The 11118-nt window shown below is 39.5% G+C and overlaps 1 protein-coding gene across 1 annotated transcript; it reads left to right on the top strand.

The window, feature by feature from the left end:
• Positions 1-1821: 1821 nt before the first annotated feature.
• LOC148022759 (uncharacterized) lies at positions 1822-7158 on the top strand. The gene is made up of 7 exons (XM_087695675.1): positions 1822-2414; positions 3902-4105; positions 4241-4446; positions 4667-4871; positions 4954-5070; positions 5869-6122; positions 6261-7158. The coding sequence occupies exons 1-7, from the start codon at positions 2280-2282 to the stop codon at positions 6880-6882; spliced, it is 1743 nt and encodes a 580-aa protein (XP_087551801.1). The 5' UTR covers positions 1822-2279; the 3' UTR covers positions 6883-7158.
• Positions 7159-11118: the final 3960 nt, after the last annotated feature.

Raw genomic sequence — 11118 nt, 5'->3', positions numbered from 1 at the left:
CTCTCACTCTATATTCTCTCTCTAGTTCTACATGCCGCTCTCACTAGCACTAATGTTGGCTCATGGCTTTACTCTTTGCTTCCCATACTCTATTCTTCTCCCCTTGGCCTCTATTTATAGGAGAGGGGGAGCGGGGGAGGGTGAGATGCTATAATGTCATTGGCATAAGTGAGTTGTCCTAAGGTGACATAAGGAGAGGGAGATTTTCTTTGCAATCATGGATAATATCCACTTTGTCGAGAGTTGGCATAATGAGGGAAAAATCTTTTTGGGAGAAGCCTATCTATCACTCTCATATAAAGTTTCAGTTGGATTTGAACTTCCCTCTTAAATGAAGAGTTCTAGTCAGAATTGAACTCTTCTTTTCTTTACTAATTCATTGACTTTTCTTTTCTTCCCTTTTTTATTTGCATGTGTGCCACAAAATCTCATGTGTTTTCTCAATGAGATTAAGTAGGTGTTCATGTGTCAACTCATTTACATGTATGCAATAGGAGTTTGATTTTTTTTTTGTTGGCAAAAATTAGTATTTTTGCACATGTTCTCATGTGTGCAAATAAGGGCATATATGTATTTGCCTAAGGATTAGTTTCCATAGAGAAGTTTACTTTTTGTATAATGACTAGGTATGCATGTGTTCATGTGCATGTAAGTGAACACATGCTTGTGTATGCTCAAGGAAGTGCTTACATGGGAAATTTTTACTCACTGCTCGAGTATATTACAAAAAGAAAAGCTAGCTTAAGGAAATCTTGGCAAAGAGAAAGAAGAATTGGCCAACCTCATGCTATGAGACTAAGGTGAATATGTTGGTATGCCTCCAAACAAAGGTAGGCAAGAAAACCAAAGATTTTTTTAGGGGGGATGGTAGACACATTCTAAAAGTTAGCACTTTTTGGAAAGCAAGCTATCTGCAAACCAAGATGAGGACTTGGGAAGAGGGGAGTCAAATGTGTTTGAGGCCTTACCCTCTCCCCTCCAAACACCTCAACCTGATTCTATGGAAAACACTAATGAATGAATTCCCAATAAGGTAAAGACTTAGTAAATCTAGAAAGATATCAAATCTCTATGGCCTTTGTGTAAGAAGGAAGGAAACTCTTAAGCATTTACCATGTGAATATGTAGAAGTCAGTGGGATATGGAAGGTACTTCATTGATGGATAGACAGGGCATGCTTCCATGCTGTAGCCTTAGCAAAAACAATATTGTTTGGATATGGAAGCTCCATGAATGAAGGTTCTTTGTAGCTCCATAACATCATATGGGCAATAGGAATTCAAACCATTTGCGTCCATATTAACAATAAGGCCTTTGGAAATACCCCTTGGTAGAAGACACTTGACTTTTCACTAGTTAGAAATGAGATACTTATGGTTTTTTAGGGCATTAGGAAAGTTAGTTCTACTTTTAAAGTCATGTACAAGGCTCTCAAGAGATGTTAGCTATTCTCTTTTTGTCGCCTAAGACATGCCCCCACCATCGGTGGTTGATGTAAATACTTACTACAAGTAATGCACTTCACAATATTTCTTTAAAAAAAAGAGGCCCAAACAACACCCGTAACACCACCAGCACATGGCCCCAAAGGCTCACAACAAATTAAATAAAGGTGTTTCTTTCTCACTTATAATCTATAGTCGTAGTAATGATGTTGAACTTTTATAGTTACCAATAATAGCGATGCATGAAAATTTCGCAACATGCTATTGTATCGTGATTCGTGATTTTTGCGTGTTAGACTCACATAATGATGAATTGATTGACTCGAGGCGTTTAAGAATACGAGAGCATAGAATGTGTGAATGATGGAGAGGGGGCGGGCGGCGAGGTCACGTCAGGAACGCGCATGGCAGGAAGCTATGGCAGCCACGTGAGGTGGTGGCGCGGGCGGCAGGTCGACACGTGGCGGAAGAATATCTCTCATCTCTCTCTCTCTCTCGAATTTACTCGCGCCCACATGAAAACAACACAACAGTAGCGTCTCTAGGGCTTACGTCCCATCCATCGCACGCTGTCACACGCCGACCCATCTCTCTATCCATCTCGTCTCGCCGCATCTCAGAACCAAAACCCTAATACGTTGTCTCCCGTTTCAGGCTCTGCATGCTTTTCTTCCACATCATGACCACGACAATGCAACTGCCATAGTAATCTCTTTCTTGTTGAGGACTGCTTAGCTCATAACAGCATCAAATACAGTTTCACAGTTACAGTATCACATACAGACACCCTCGTGCATACATATCATCAGAGAGTATACTAGTTTTTTTAACACCATGCCGGTTGTCTCCACCCATTGCCTGGCCAACCACAGAGGCGGTGTTGGCAAGACCACCCTCACCTTCCAGCTCTCTTCTGCCTATGCCCTCGCTCACCCCGATCTCAACATCCTCGTCGTCGATTCCTCTGACGTAAGTCCCTTATCAATCGTTCTTATATAATTAACAGAGCTCTTTGCTTGATCTTGTCTTGAAATTGCAGCCATTTGTTTACTAGTATGTGCAGAGCAGACTGCATCTTCTTCTTTCGATTTCAGATACAGTTTCCTGCAGGTGTTTTTTTAATGTCCAGAACCCTTTCTAGGGTTTAGGGTTTAGTAATCATCAAAACTAGACTCCGTTCAGATGCCTTTCAATATTTGCTGAGATATCCATTGCACTCAAGGAGCTGTACCTACATCTTGGTGTAATGGCCTGAGTTACCAGCTAGTCTTATAATATATCCACTGCAATTCAGCCGTGTTACTAGATACATTGTTAGCTCCTTGAATATATTGGTTGCAGTTAAGCTGTAATATATATTGTAAATATATCCATTGTATTAGCTCAGCTGGGATATTATGTCCATTGTCGGTAAGTTGTGTGGATATATATGGGTTGTAGTTAAGCTATGTTGTATATTGTACATATATCTATTGTATTAGTTTAGCTGGGTCAATACGTGCATTGCAGGTAAGTCGTGTTGATATAGAGATTGTAGTTAAGCTGTATTGTATATTGTAAATATATCCATCGTCTTAATTCAGCTGGGGTAGGGAAGCTGTGTTTTGCATATTGTACTGTTCTAATGGCCCAAGGCAGCTACCCCAACAAAGTGATCTAAAATCTTTAGAGCTCAAGGAAGGTACCTTTGAGCTTGTGCTCATCAAGATTCAGGGGCCAAGCACGTTTCGAAGGTACTCAATCACATGAACCATACGTCTTATGGGAATAAAAGTTACTCAATCACTGCATGAACCATACGTCTTATGAGGAATAAAAGTGAAGGATGGAAATTGTAACTCTGCATAGATTTATATAAAGCTGAAGCTTTGAGAAGCCATACAATATTATCATGAGTCTTGTGCTTTTAACTTTTCAAGCTCTCGGCTAACTTGTGTCAATCTCAAGCAGAGAATGTACCTCGTTTTCTGATCTGAACGAAGAACAGATGGATGGTCTCCTATGTATTATGGCTCTTAAACTAATGTATCAGTAATGACCAGAATAGTCTACTCGTTAGTCTAAAATCAAGAGCTCTAAACCAAGAGTTGAGCACACACAGGAGAGCCAAGGTGCTGCTTGTTAGATACACGCATCAGTAAGGTGATTGAAGTATGCATACATATCAGTCTTTCGAGACATCTTTGCTTGTTTTATTTGAATCAAATCTTTGAACACCTTGTAAGGTTTAGTGTAGTTTTTCCCCTTTAAAGGCCTATCCACCAAGAGTTTGAAGTCTTGTGCAACACAACATGTTCAATATGGCATGAGACTCTTTGAACTTATTGGGCTAAATGCGGCTCAATAGTGCCGTCTCTATTGCAGTTTATACACTAATCAATCGAATTAGTCCACGATTCAGCTTGAACTTTACTGACTAGCTCATATTATCCGTGTTACTTGCCATTGTGGGAAAGGTGGGAGATTTATCAGAAATGCTTATGGGAGGCTTATATGAGAAGAGAGGAAGGGAAACTTTGCACCATCTGGTGCCACTTGCGAACACGACACGTCTCTTCTTGCAAGCTCTGGCAGCCTACTCAACAACCCACCTCAAGGAAGCGATTCAAGATGATGATGTGGCAGCTGTGGTCTCTAGAGTGTTGAAGGACATGCCCAAGGCTAGTTCCACTGCAGCACTTCTAATTTTAAGCTTTTGCAAGTCGTTATGTCAAATGTGCAATTATCTTTTGGAAAAATATTTTGTTAGCATGTGTGGAAATTTCAAGTTTCAATCTTAATCTCTGATATTGCAGGCTGTGAAAGAATCTAACGAGCTAGTGGGAGAGCATCAACATGAACATACAGCTTTGGTCAACATCAAGGAGTATGCGATTCCTCTGAAACATGTGAACCCTCGACTCCCAAACAACATGTACATATGCCCTAGTGGACTGGACATAGAGCAAAACATAGTCTTCTCAGATTCACAAAGGCACAATATCATATCAGTCCTCCGTGAGTAAGTAATTTTTCATGTTGTCGTGTCCATTCCATGATATTGTTCTTTATTGACAAAATCTATACTGTCCTTGCTCTTTCTTCATCTTTCTTTGTGGGTGCATATCTGTGCCTTCTCATGTTTGCCCTTTCTTTGTCCATCTATAGTGTAAGCATATGATGTCATTGGCTCCACTTTCTTCATATTTCACTCCACGTCTTATGCACACGTTCTCTTACAGATCCTTCAAGGCCCAGGAAGGGCAATGGAAGCTTTTCATTGATACAGATGCAGGATTTGAGAATGATGTGTACTGTAACATATCTGTGGGAATATCTGATTTTTGCCTACTGCCCCTTCATGCTGACATGATAGACTGGTACCGAGTGTGCCTGCTACTTCAAGAGATCAGAGAACTTCGGGATACTGGCATTACAGATGCAAAAGTAGGGGAACTTTGTACTTCAGTTATTAAGCACTGTGTGAGTAGTCTCAATGAGTTTTTTAAAACATCACTGGCTCATGCAGGTTCAGATGGTACTTTGGAATGGGCTCACTGTAAAATTTAATGCTAGGTGCAATCAGCCTATGGGTCCTAAAGGCTCTGTTGCTACATGTACCTTCACACCTACAAAAGCAGAACAGGTAGCTAAATCTGTTTTAGCTAGTTGAAGTCATGTTGAAGTTGTGTGAACACGGTCCACACTTTTCATAATTGGGACCCTCGCCATTGCACATGGTACATTCAAAGCTCTGTAAGGTTGCAAGTACACCCAGGTATGAGTATTCAGATAGAAAATAAGCAGTATCACATGCCTCGGCATATGCAAAATGCTATTCTTCTTTCACTAATAGTGCAGATCCCTTCATACAAGAATTTGGCATACATCTACAGGTCATATATAGTTTATGCTCTTGAACCTGTTCATGACTGACCATAGTTTTCCCCAGAGTGCATTTACATGCTACCCTATATGGAATGAGTACACCTGAATATTTGGATATGATAGAAATCACTTTCACATCTAGAAAATGAGCAAAGTCACATGCCTATGCATATTTGAAATGCCGTATCACAGTATCAGTAACTGTTCATACATTTGCATTTGAATTTTTGTGGGCTAGCTGTCCAGAGAGCCTCCAATTCCACACGTCTTAGGACTTGCACTGTTTTTGTGAGCTAGTTATTCAGAGTGCTTCTCAATCCCCTCAAATAGCAGTTGAACTCTGTTGCTGATTGGAGGCTGGGGATCTAGAGAGTTTAATTAAATCACCTCAGTTAAACAGTTTACTATAAATGATCTTAACCATCTCCTATGTGCAAATTTCTGTGTGATTATAAAGTTATGTAAGTTATCTGTAACATGTAGGATATCAAAATTTAAATTACTGTTCAAATTTCTGTTTGATTATAAAGTTATGTAAGTTATCTGTAACATGCAGGATATCATAAGCAGCCTGAATGATTTGGTGTTTAAAGAAGCTGAGAAGTATCCAGATCTCTTTTTTCATCACAATGGAGAAGAAACAAATGCTGCGGAGTTCAGTTCAAAGTCCTCTATGTGTGTGAGAAATTTTAGTGTGGTAGGGGTGGCCTCCAAGGATGCTGGTATACCCATAGTTTGCATTTCACCAGGAACATTTCATGGTGCACACATGACATACCTCCTGAACGAAGCGACGATAGAGCGCTGCAGGTAATCATCATATTCCTATTTTTTTGGATTATGATGTGTTGCAAGTCCTTAAGTAATGGAAACTGTCATTTAGGGCTGACTTTGATTTTTGACTAATTCAGAATATATATAGTTAACTCGTTACTGTTTGTTTCCCAGGGAGAATTTGAATGAGCTTGTCAAGGCTGTTGATGATGCCACAAACTTTCTGGAACAGAAGAGCTCAAGCCCCCAGATTGAAAAGCCACGTGCTGCAGGGCGGCGGAAGCGTAGGGGGCAGAGCCCGGGTGCAACTCCATCTATTGATGAAGCCACAGACTCCCTGGAACAAAAGAGGACCAGGTCCAGCCCACGGAAGCGTGGAGGGCAAAGCCCGGGTGCAACTCCATCTGATGATGAAGCCACGACCTCACTTGAACAAAAGAGGACCAGATTCAGCCCCCGGATTGCAGCAAAGTTACCTGATGAAGCTGCCACCTCACATGCTGCAGGGAAGCAGAAGCGCGGGGGTGAAAGCTTGGATGCTACCCCCTCGGGTGGGGAGGAAAGCCCATATTCTACTCCATCACATCGTGGGCGAGGCTCAGGTGCTGCTTCAAGGAAGAAAAAGGCTAAAGGCAACACCAGTACTGGTGGTGGGACGGTAATTCCTGTCAAGATCCATAACACCAGAAATAAGTATCCACTCCGAGAGAGAGCTCGGAAACACCATATCCCCCTTGGCCTCATTGAGTTTGTTGAGTACAGCAGCACTTCCACCATTCAGACAGCAGCAGCTTGAATGCTGGATCCATTTGTACAAAAATTTTGTGAAACAGATGGTACTCTCTCTCTCTCTCTCTCTCCTCTCTCCTCTCCCCGTGTGTGTTTTTTTTGGGTTTTGGGGGGCGGGGGGGGGTTGGCTGCGTGTGTTTGTAGGGAATGCAGCTTGAATGCTGGAGCCATTTGTACAAAGCAACTTTGTGAAACAGACAGTAAAGAGCAATGTAATCATCCCATAATGTTGTCACTAGCTGTTGTGCCTGTGTGGACCATCATTTGTTGGTTGGGTTAGCATATCAGCAAGAGCCAAAAATTTGTCAAGGGTCTTGTGGCAAAGAAAAATGAAATCATGAAATGATATAATAGTCCTAAAAGTCAGATGCAAATTGTTTTATGCTATAGTTTGAGATATAAGAGTAACGTCAATGATAATAGAGATGGTGGCCAAGTAGTCTTGCCAAAGAAAAATGAAATCATGAAATGATAAGAGTTAAAAGTCAGATGTGAATTGATTTAAATCAGAGCTCGTGTTATAGTCGAAGATAAAAAGAGTAACATCAATTGTTAATCAGAGATGGTGGCCAAGTAGCTATTTTGTTCTCATTTAAGCTCATTCACTATTAAATGACCAAGTAGCTTTCTCTTTTCTCATTTAAGCTCTTTACTAAATTTGCCTTACTGGACATTACTTCAAGGTAGAGTTCCACCAATTAGTGGCCAAGTATCTTTCAAGCTCTTATACTTAATTGGCCTTCTCGACCTTAACACAAGGTATTTGACATATGTTCAAGTTCTGCTCACTTCATTTGATTGTGTGATTGACTTGATGGTTGTTGCTCTTTGATAATGCGTAATCTTATAGAGTGACCCTATTGAAAGGAAGGCTTTGCCTATATTACTGAAATGTTGGAGAAAAGTAACACAATAATAGGGTGATTCAAGAAGCAAGAAAGCAATGGAATGAGTTCCAATAAGGACGTGAGAGTGAACACGGAGGCTTGGAGTGAACCATGAATTGGACAAGTTGAGTGGAAAGTTCCATCTTACACTGAAAGTTCAAACTTACGTTGTCACAACGACACATTGCATAAACACATGAAACTTGCTTCCCCCTTGCAAGCAATGGAATAGTAGCCTAGGTAGAGGGCATAGGTACTCGTGATTTAGAGCGAGTTCCTCGAGTAGAATTAGGGTGTTAATGTGGAGTTACTCTTGTATGTAGGTTTGCATAATATTATTGTAGAGTCGTATATGTTTCTTGGGTTCTATAGAAGGTAGGTGCACAATGTCAAATTTCTCTTTGGAATTACTTTGCTATAGCTATCATGATTATACTAATGTTAAGTTTTTGCATGTCTCTATTAGAAAGGTGTCAGCTTAGGATTAGAATTCTTGGCAGTTTTGAGTGTTTCATATTGAATGTCATTTTTGGTTTTAAGTTTTATAGGCAGAGAATTTTACCATGTTTTTGGTTAAGTATTGGCTCTTAGGCAGAGAGGGATTCCATCCTTTCTTGTGGCCTTTCAAAGAAAAAAATTGCTACATTTGCGTATCCTAGTTTGCTATCCTTTGGATGATGGTACTATTGGGTGGATGTTTGGAGGTGGATCTCCTTCATGGAGCATCTTCTCAAGTCACATAAAATCTCAAAAGAGAGGTGCAAGTCAATCGCATCCTCTTGGGAGCGTTTCTAACATGTGCCTTCCATATCTCTTAATTGATAACAGTCTTTGGAAGCCCAAAGGATAGTAAATCACATTTCAGTAAACACTTAATTCACCTTAATAGTAATTTAACAAGAAAACTCTACATACAATTGGAGCTAGGGTACTCTTGCACCACACACTTTTGGTCCCAAAGCTTGGCATTCCTTTTAGCATTTCTTTAGATTATTGAAATATGCTCGAAATTGAATAGTTGTATTTTAACAATTTCTCAGGATGTAACCGATCCGTGCACAATGGCCTTGATACTTTTATTACTAGAGATGTAAATGTGTTCAAAATTACAAATGAACTATCAACCTATGAAGATCTAAAAATGACAGCAAGCAGTTAAATCCAAATTCACAAAGCATTTGTTGAGATAACTCTTTTAAATAGTCCTTATACAATTCCACACTATTCTTACTGTATATGGAGTTATGAGATTGCCCAATGAATCTCAATGCCAAGAGAAGAAATTAATTGTTGTCCACACTCCACCTATGTTATAAGCTCAAACTATGATTGAAATCTACAATTTTGTGCAATAAAAAAGAGGAGTGTTCGTTCCCAAACTTCTGTTGCTCCAAATGAGAGAAGCAATCCCAAATAGCCAAGATAAGCTTTTCAAATGGGTAACCAGTTTTTTAATCATATCATGTTTTTTTATTAAGGGCTAATCATAAGTGGATTCTCACAAGGTGAAACATTAGTTCAAGGTTTACTTAATGACTTAAATGGCTTAAGTAAGTTACTTTTTGGGTGTAACTTTCAATACAACTGAATTCTAAGATGCAAACTTTCAACTTAATGAAAGTTTTATGTTGCACTTTGTTCCTTTAGTCTTGCCATGTATCGCATGGCCTGCACACTTATCCACTATATGTTCTAATGTCAAATCTTTCACTAGCAATGTAATGGCCACCATGCCAAGAGCTAGGGATAGTAGAATTCTTGAAATATAGCAAGGGACCTTGATTGCATGCAGTTAAGATCCAACACGGCATACTAGATGATCAATACATATTTTTTAGAGCAACTAAGCATATTGTCATTACTTCATGTATTGTCAATGTACAATTGTTTATATATGTTTTCAAGTAACCAAGCATGATGTTACTCCATGCATTGCCAATGTACAATTATCCATATATGTTCCAATGTAACCAAGCACACTACTATTACATCATGTTTTAAAAATGTATATTATTTTAAAAAGATGGTAGTTATTGCACTAGTATGCAATCAATCACAATTGTATAAATCCATAGCTATGAAAATGATATTGCACTAGTAAATAACCAAACATCACTATAGAAACATAAGTATCTAGTAGACTGATCATAGAAGCACCTGCATGGAATCTCAAAGATCTCCAAACAACCTCTAGATATGTGATCATATCTGTGAGTATCATGCAATGCTTCAGATTTGCGCTCTCTTGAGCTTGATTAAGCTCAACGGGACTAAAGTTGACTCCAACTAAAAAGGTGTTAAAGTCAAATGAGAGGTCTCTATGAAATAATCATTCTTCATCCATTTTGCATCGAGGTGCATAGTTTTGGAACTTTACCCAATAGTGACGAGAGACTTTACCCTTGACCTTTCTTGTGTGCCAATATTTGCTCAAGAACCAAGATTTTATCAAGTTCTAAACTGAACCTTTGACTGCATCTCATCATTGATATCGTTAGGCACATCATTAAATCTTAATAAAATATTAAGCTATTGTTTGCTATCAAACCATCTCAAACAAGTGTCATTCTTGACGATATTACCCTCATTCACATTACCATTATCATGTGCATCAATGCCATCTTCCCTTCCCCCTACTCACAAATAGCTTTACCTACTTGCAGGATCCTACAAAGCTACTCAAGATCATAGAGAAGTCCTGATTGAAAAGTTGGGATGTGAAGTAGCAAAGTATGAAGAGAGGGAGAGGGGTTACAAAGGCTATAAAAGCCTTAAGCCACAAAGGCTTATGAGAATACAAAATTTCTCATTACGTTGGAGAGAGAGAGAGAGAGAGAGAGAGAGAGAGAGAGAGAGAGAGAGAGAGTGTGTGTGTGTGTGTGAAGATAGAAGGGTAGAGAAAGAGATAGAAGGAGAAAGTGAGAAGATAGAGATAGAGGGGGAAAAGAGAGAGAGTTACACACACACACACACACACACAGAGAATGTGGAAGATAGATATAGAGGAAAAGTGAGAGAGAAGAGAGACAAAGAGGGAGAGTAAGAGAGGAGAGAGAGCAAGAGATTGAAGAGGGTCATATTCAAGGCTTCAAGTACCACTTCATCTTGTTCTCATTCTTACAAATCCCCACAAATCAATCCTCGCTCCATCCGTATGCTCTAAAAATCAATCCCAACTATAAAAACTAACCCCTCTCCAATCCCTATCACTATTATATTTGCTGCCATCTTCACTCGTTGACATATCCCCTCCTCTCCATTCCTAAATCTACCTATTTACATCAAATAAACATTAGCTCAGCATAGAGAGAGACTGTCCTCTCAAACTAGCAAGGGTTAGAAAAATAATCAACCCT

This window comes from Lygodium microphyllum, chromosome 16 (genome assembly GCF_053477565.2).
Source record: "Lygodium microphyllum isolate KBCC chromosome 16, Lygodium_microphyllum_v1.1.10, whole genome shotgun sequence".
NCBI lineage: Eukaryota > Viridiplantae > Streptophyta > Polypodiopsida > Schizaeales > Lygodiaceae > Lygodium > Lygodium microphyllum.
Note: the sequence above shows the minus strand (reverse complement) of the source record. Positions and strands in the feature narration are given on the sequence as shown.

Excerpts from the sequence above, each read along its gene's own strand:
- LOC148022759 (XM_087695675.1), top strand. The coding sequence starts at position 2,280 with ATGCCGGTTGTCTCCACCCATTGCCTGGCCAACCACAGAGGCGGTGTT. Across the intron at positions 4,872-4,953 it reads CTGGCATTACAGATGCAAAA|GTTCAGATGGTACTTTGGAA; the intron begins GTAGGGGAACTT and ends TGGCTCATGCAG. Across the intron at positions 6,123-6,260 it reads GCGACGATAGAGCGCTGCAG|GGAGAATTTGAATGAGCTTG; the intron begins GTAATCATCATA and ends TTTGTTTCCCAG.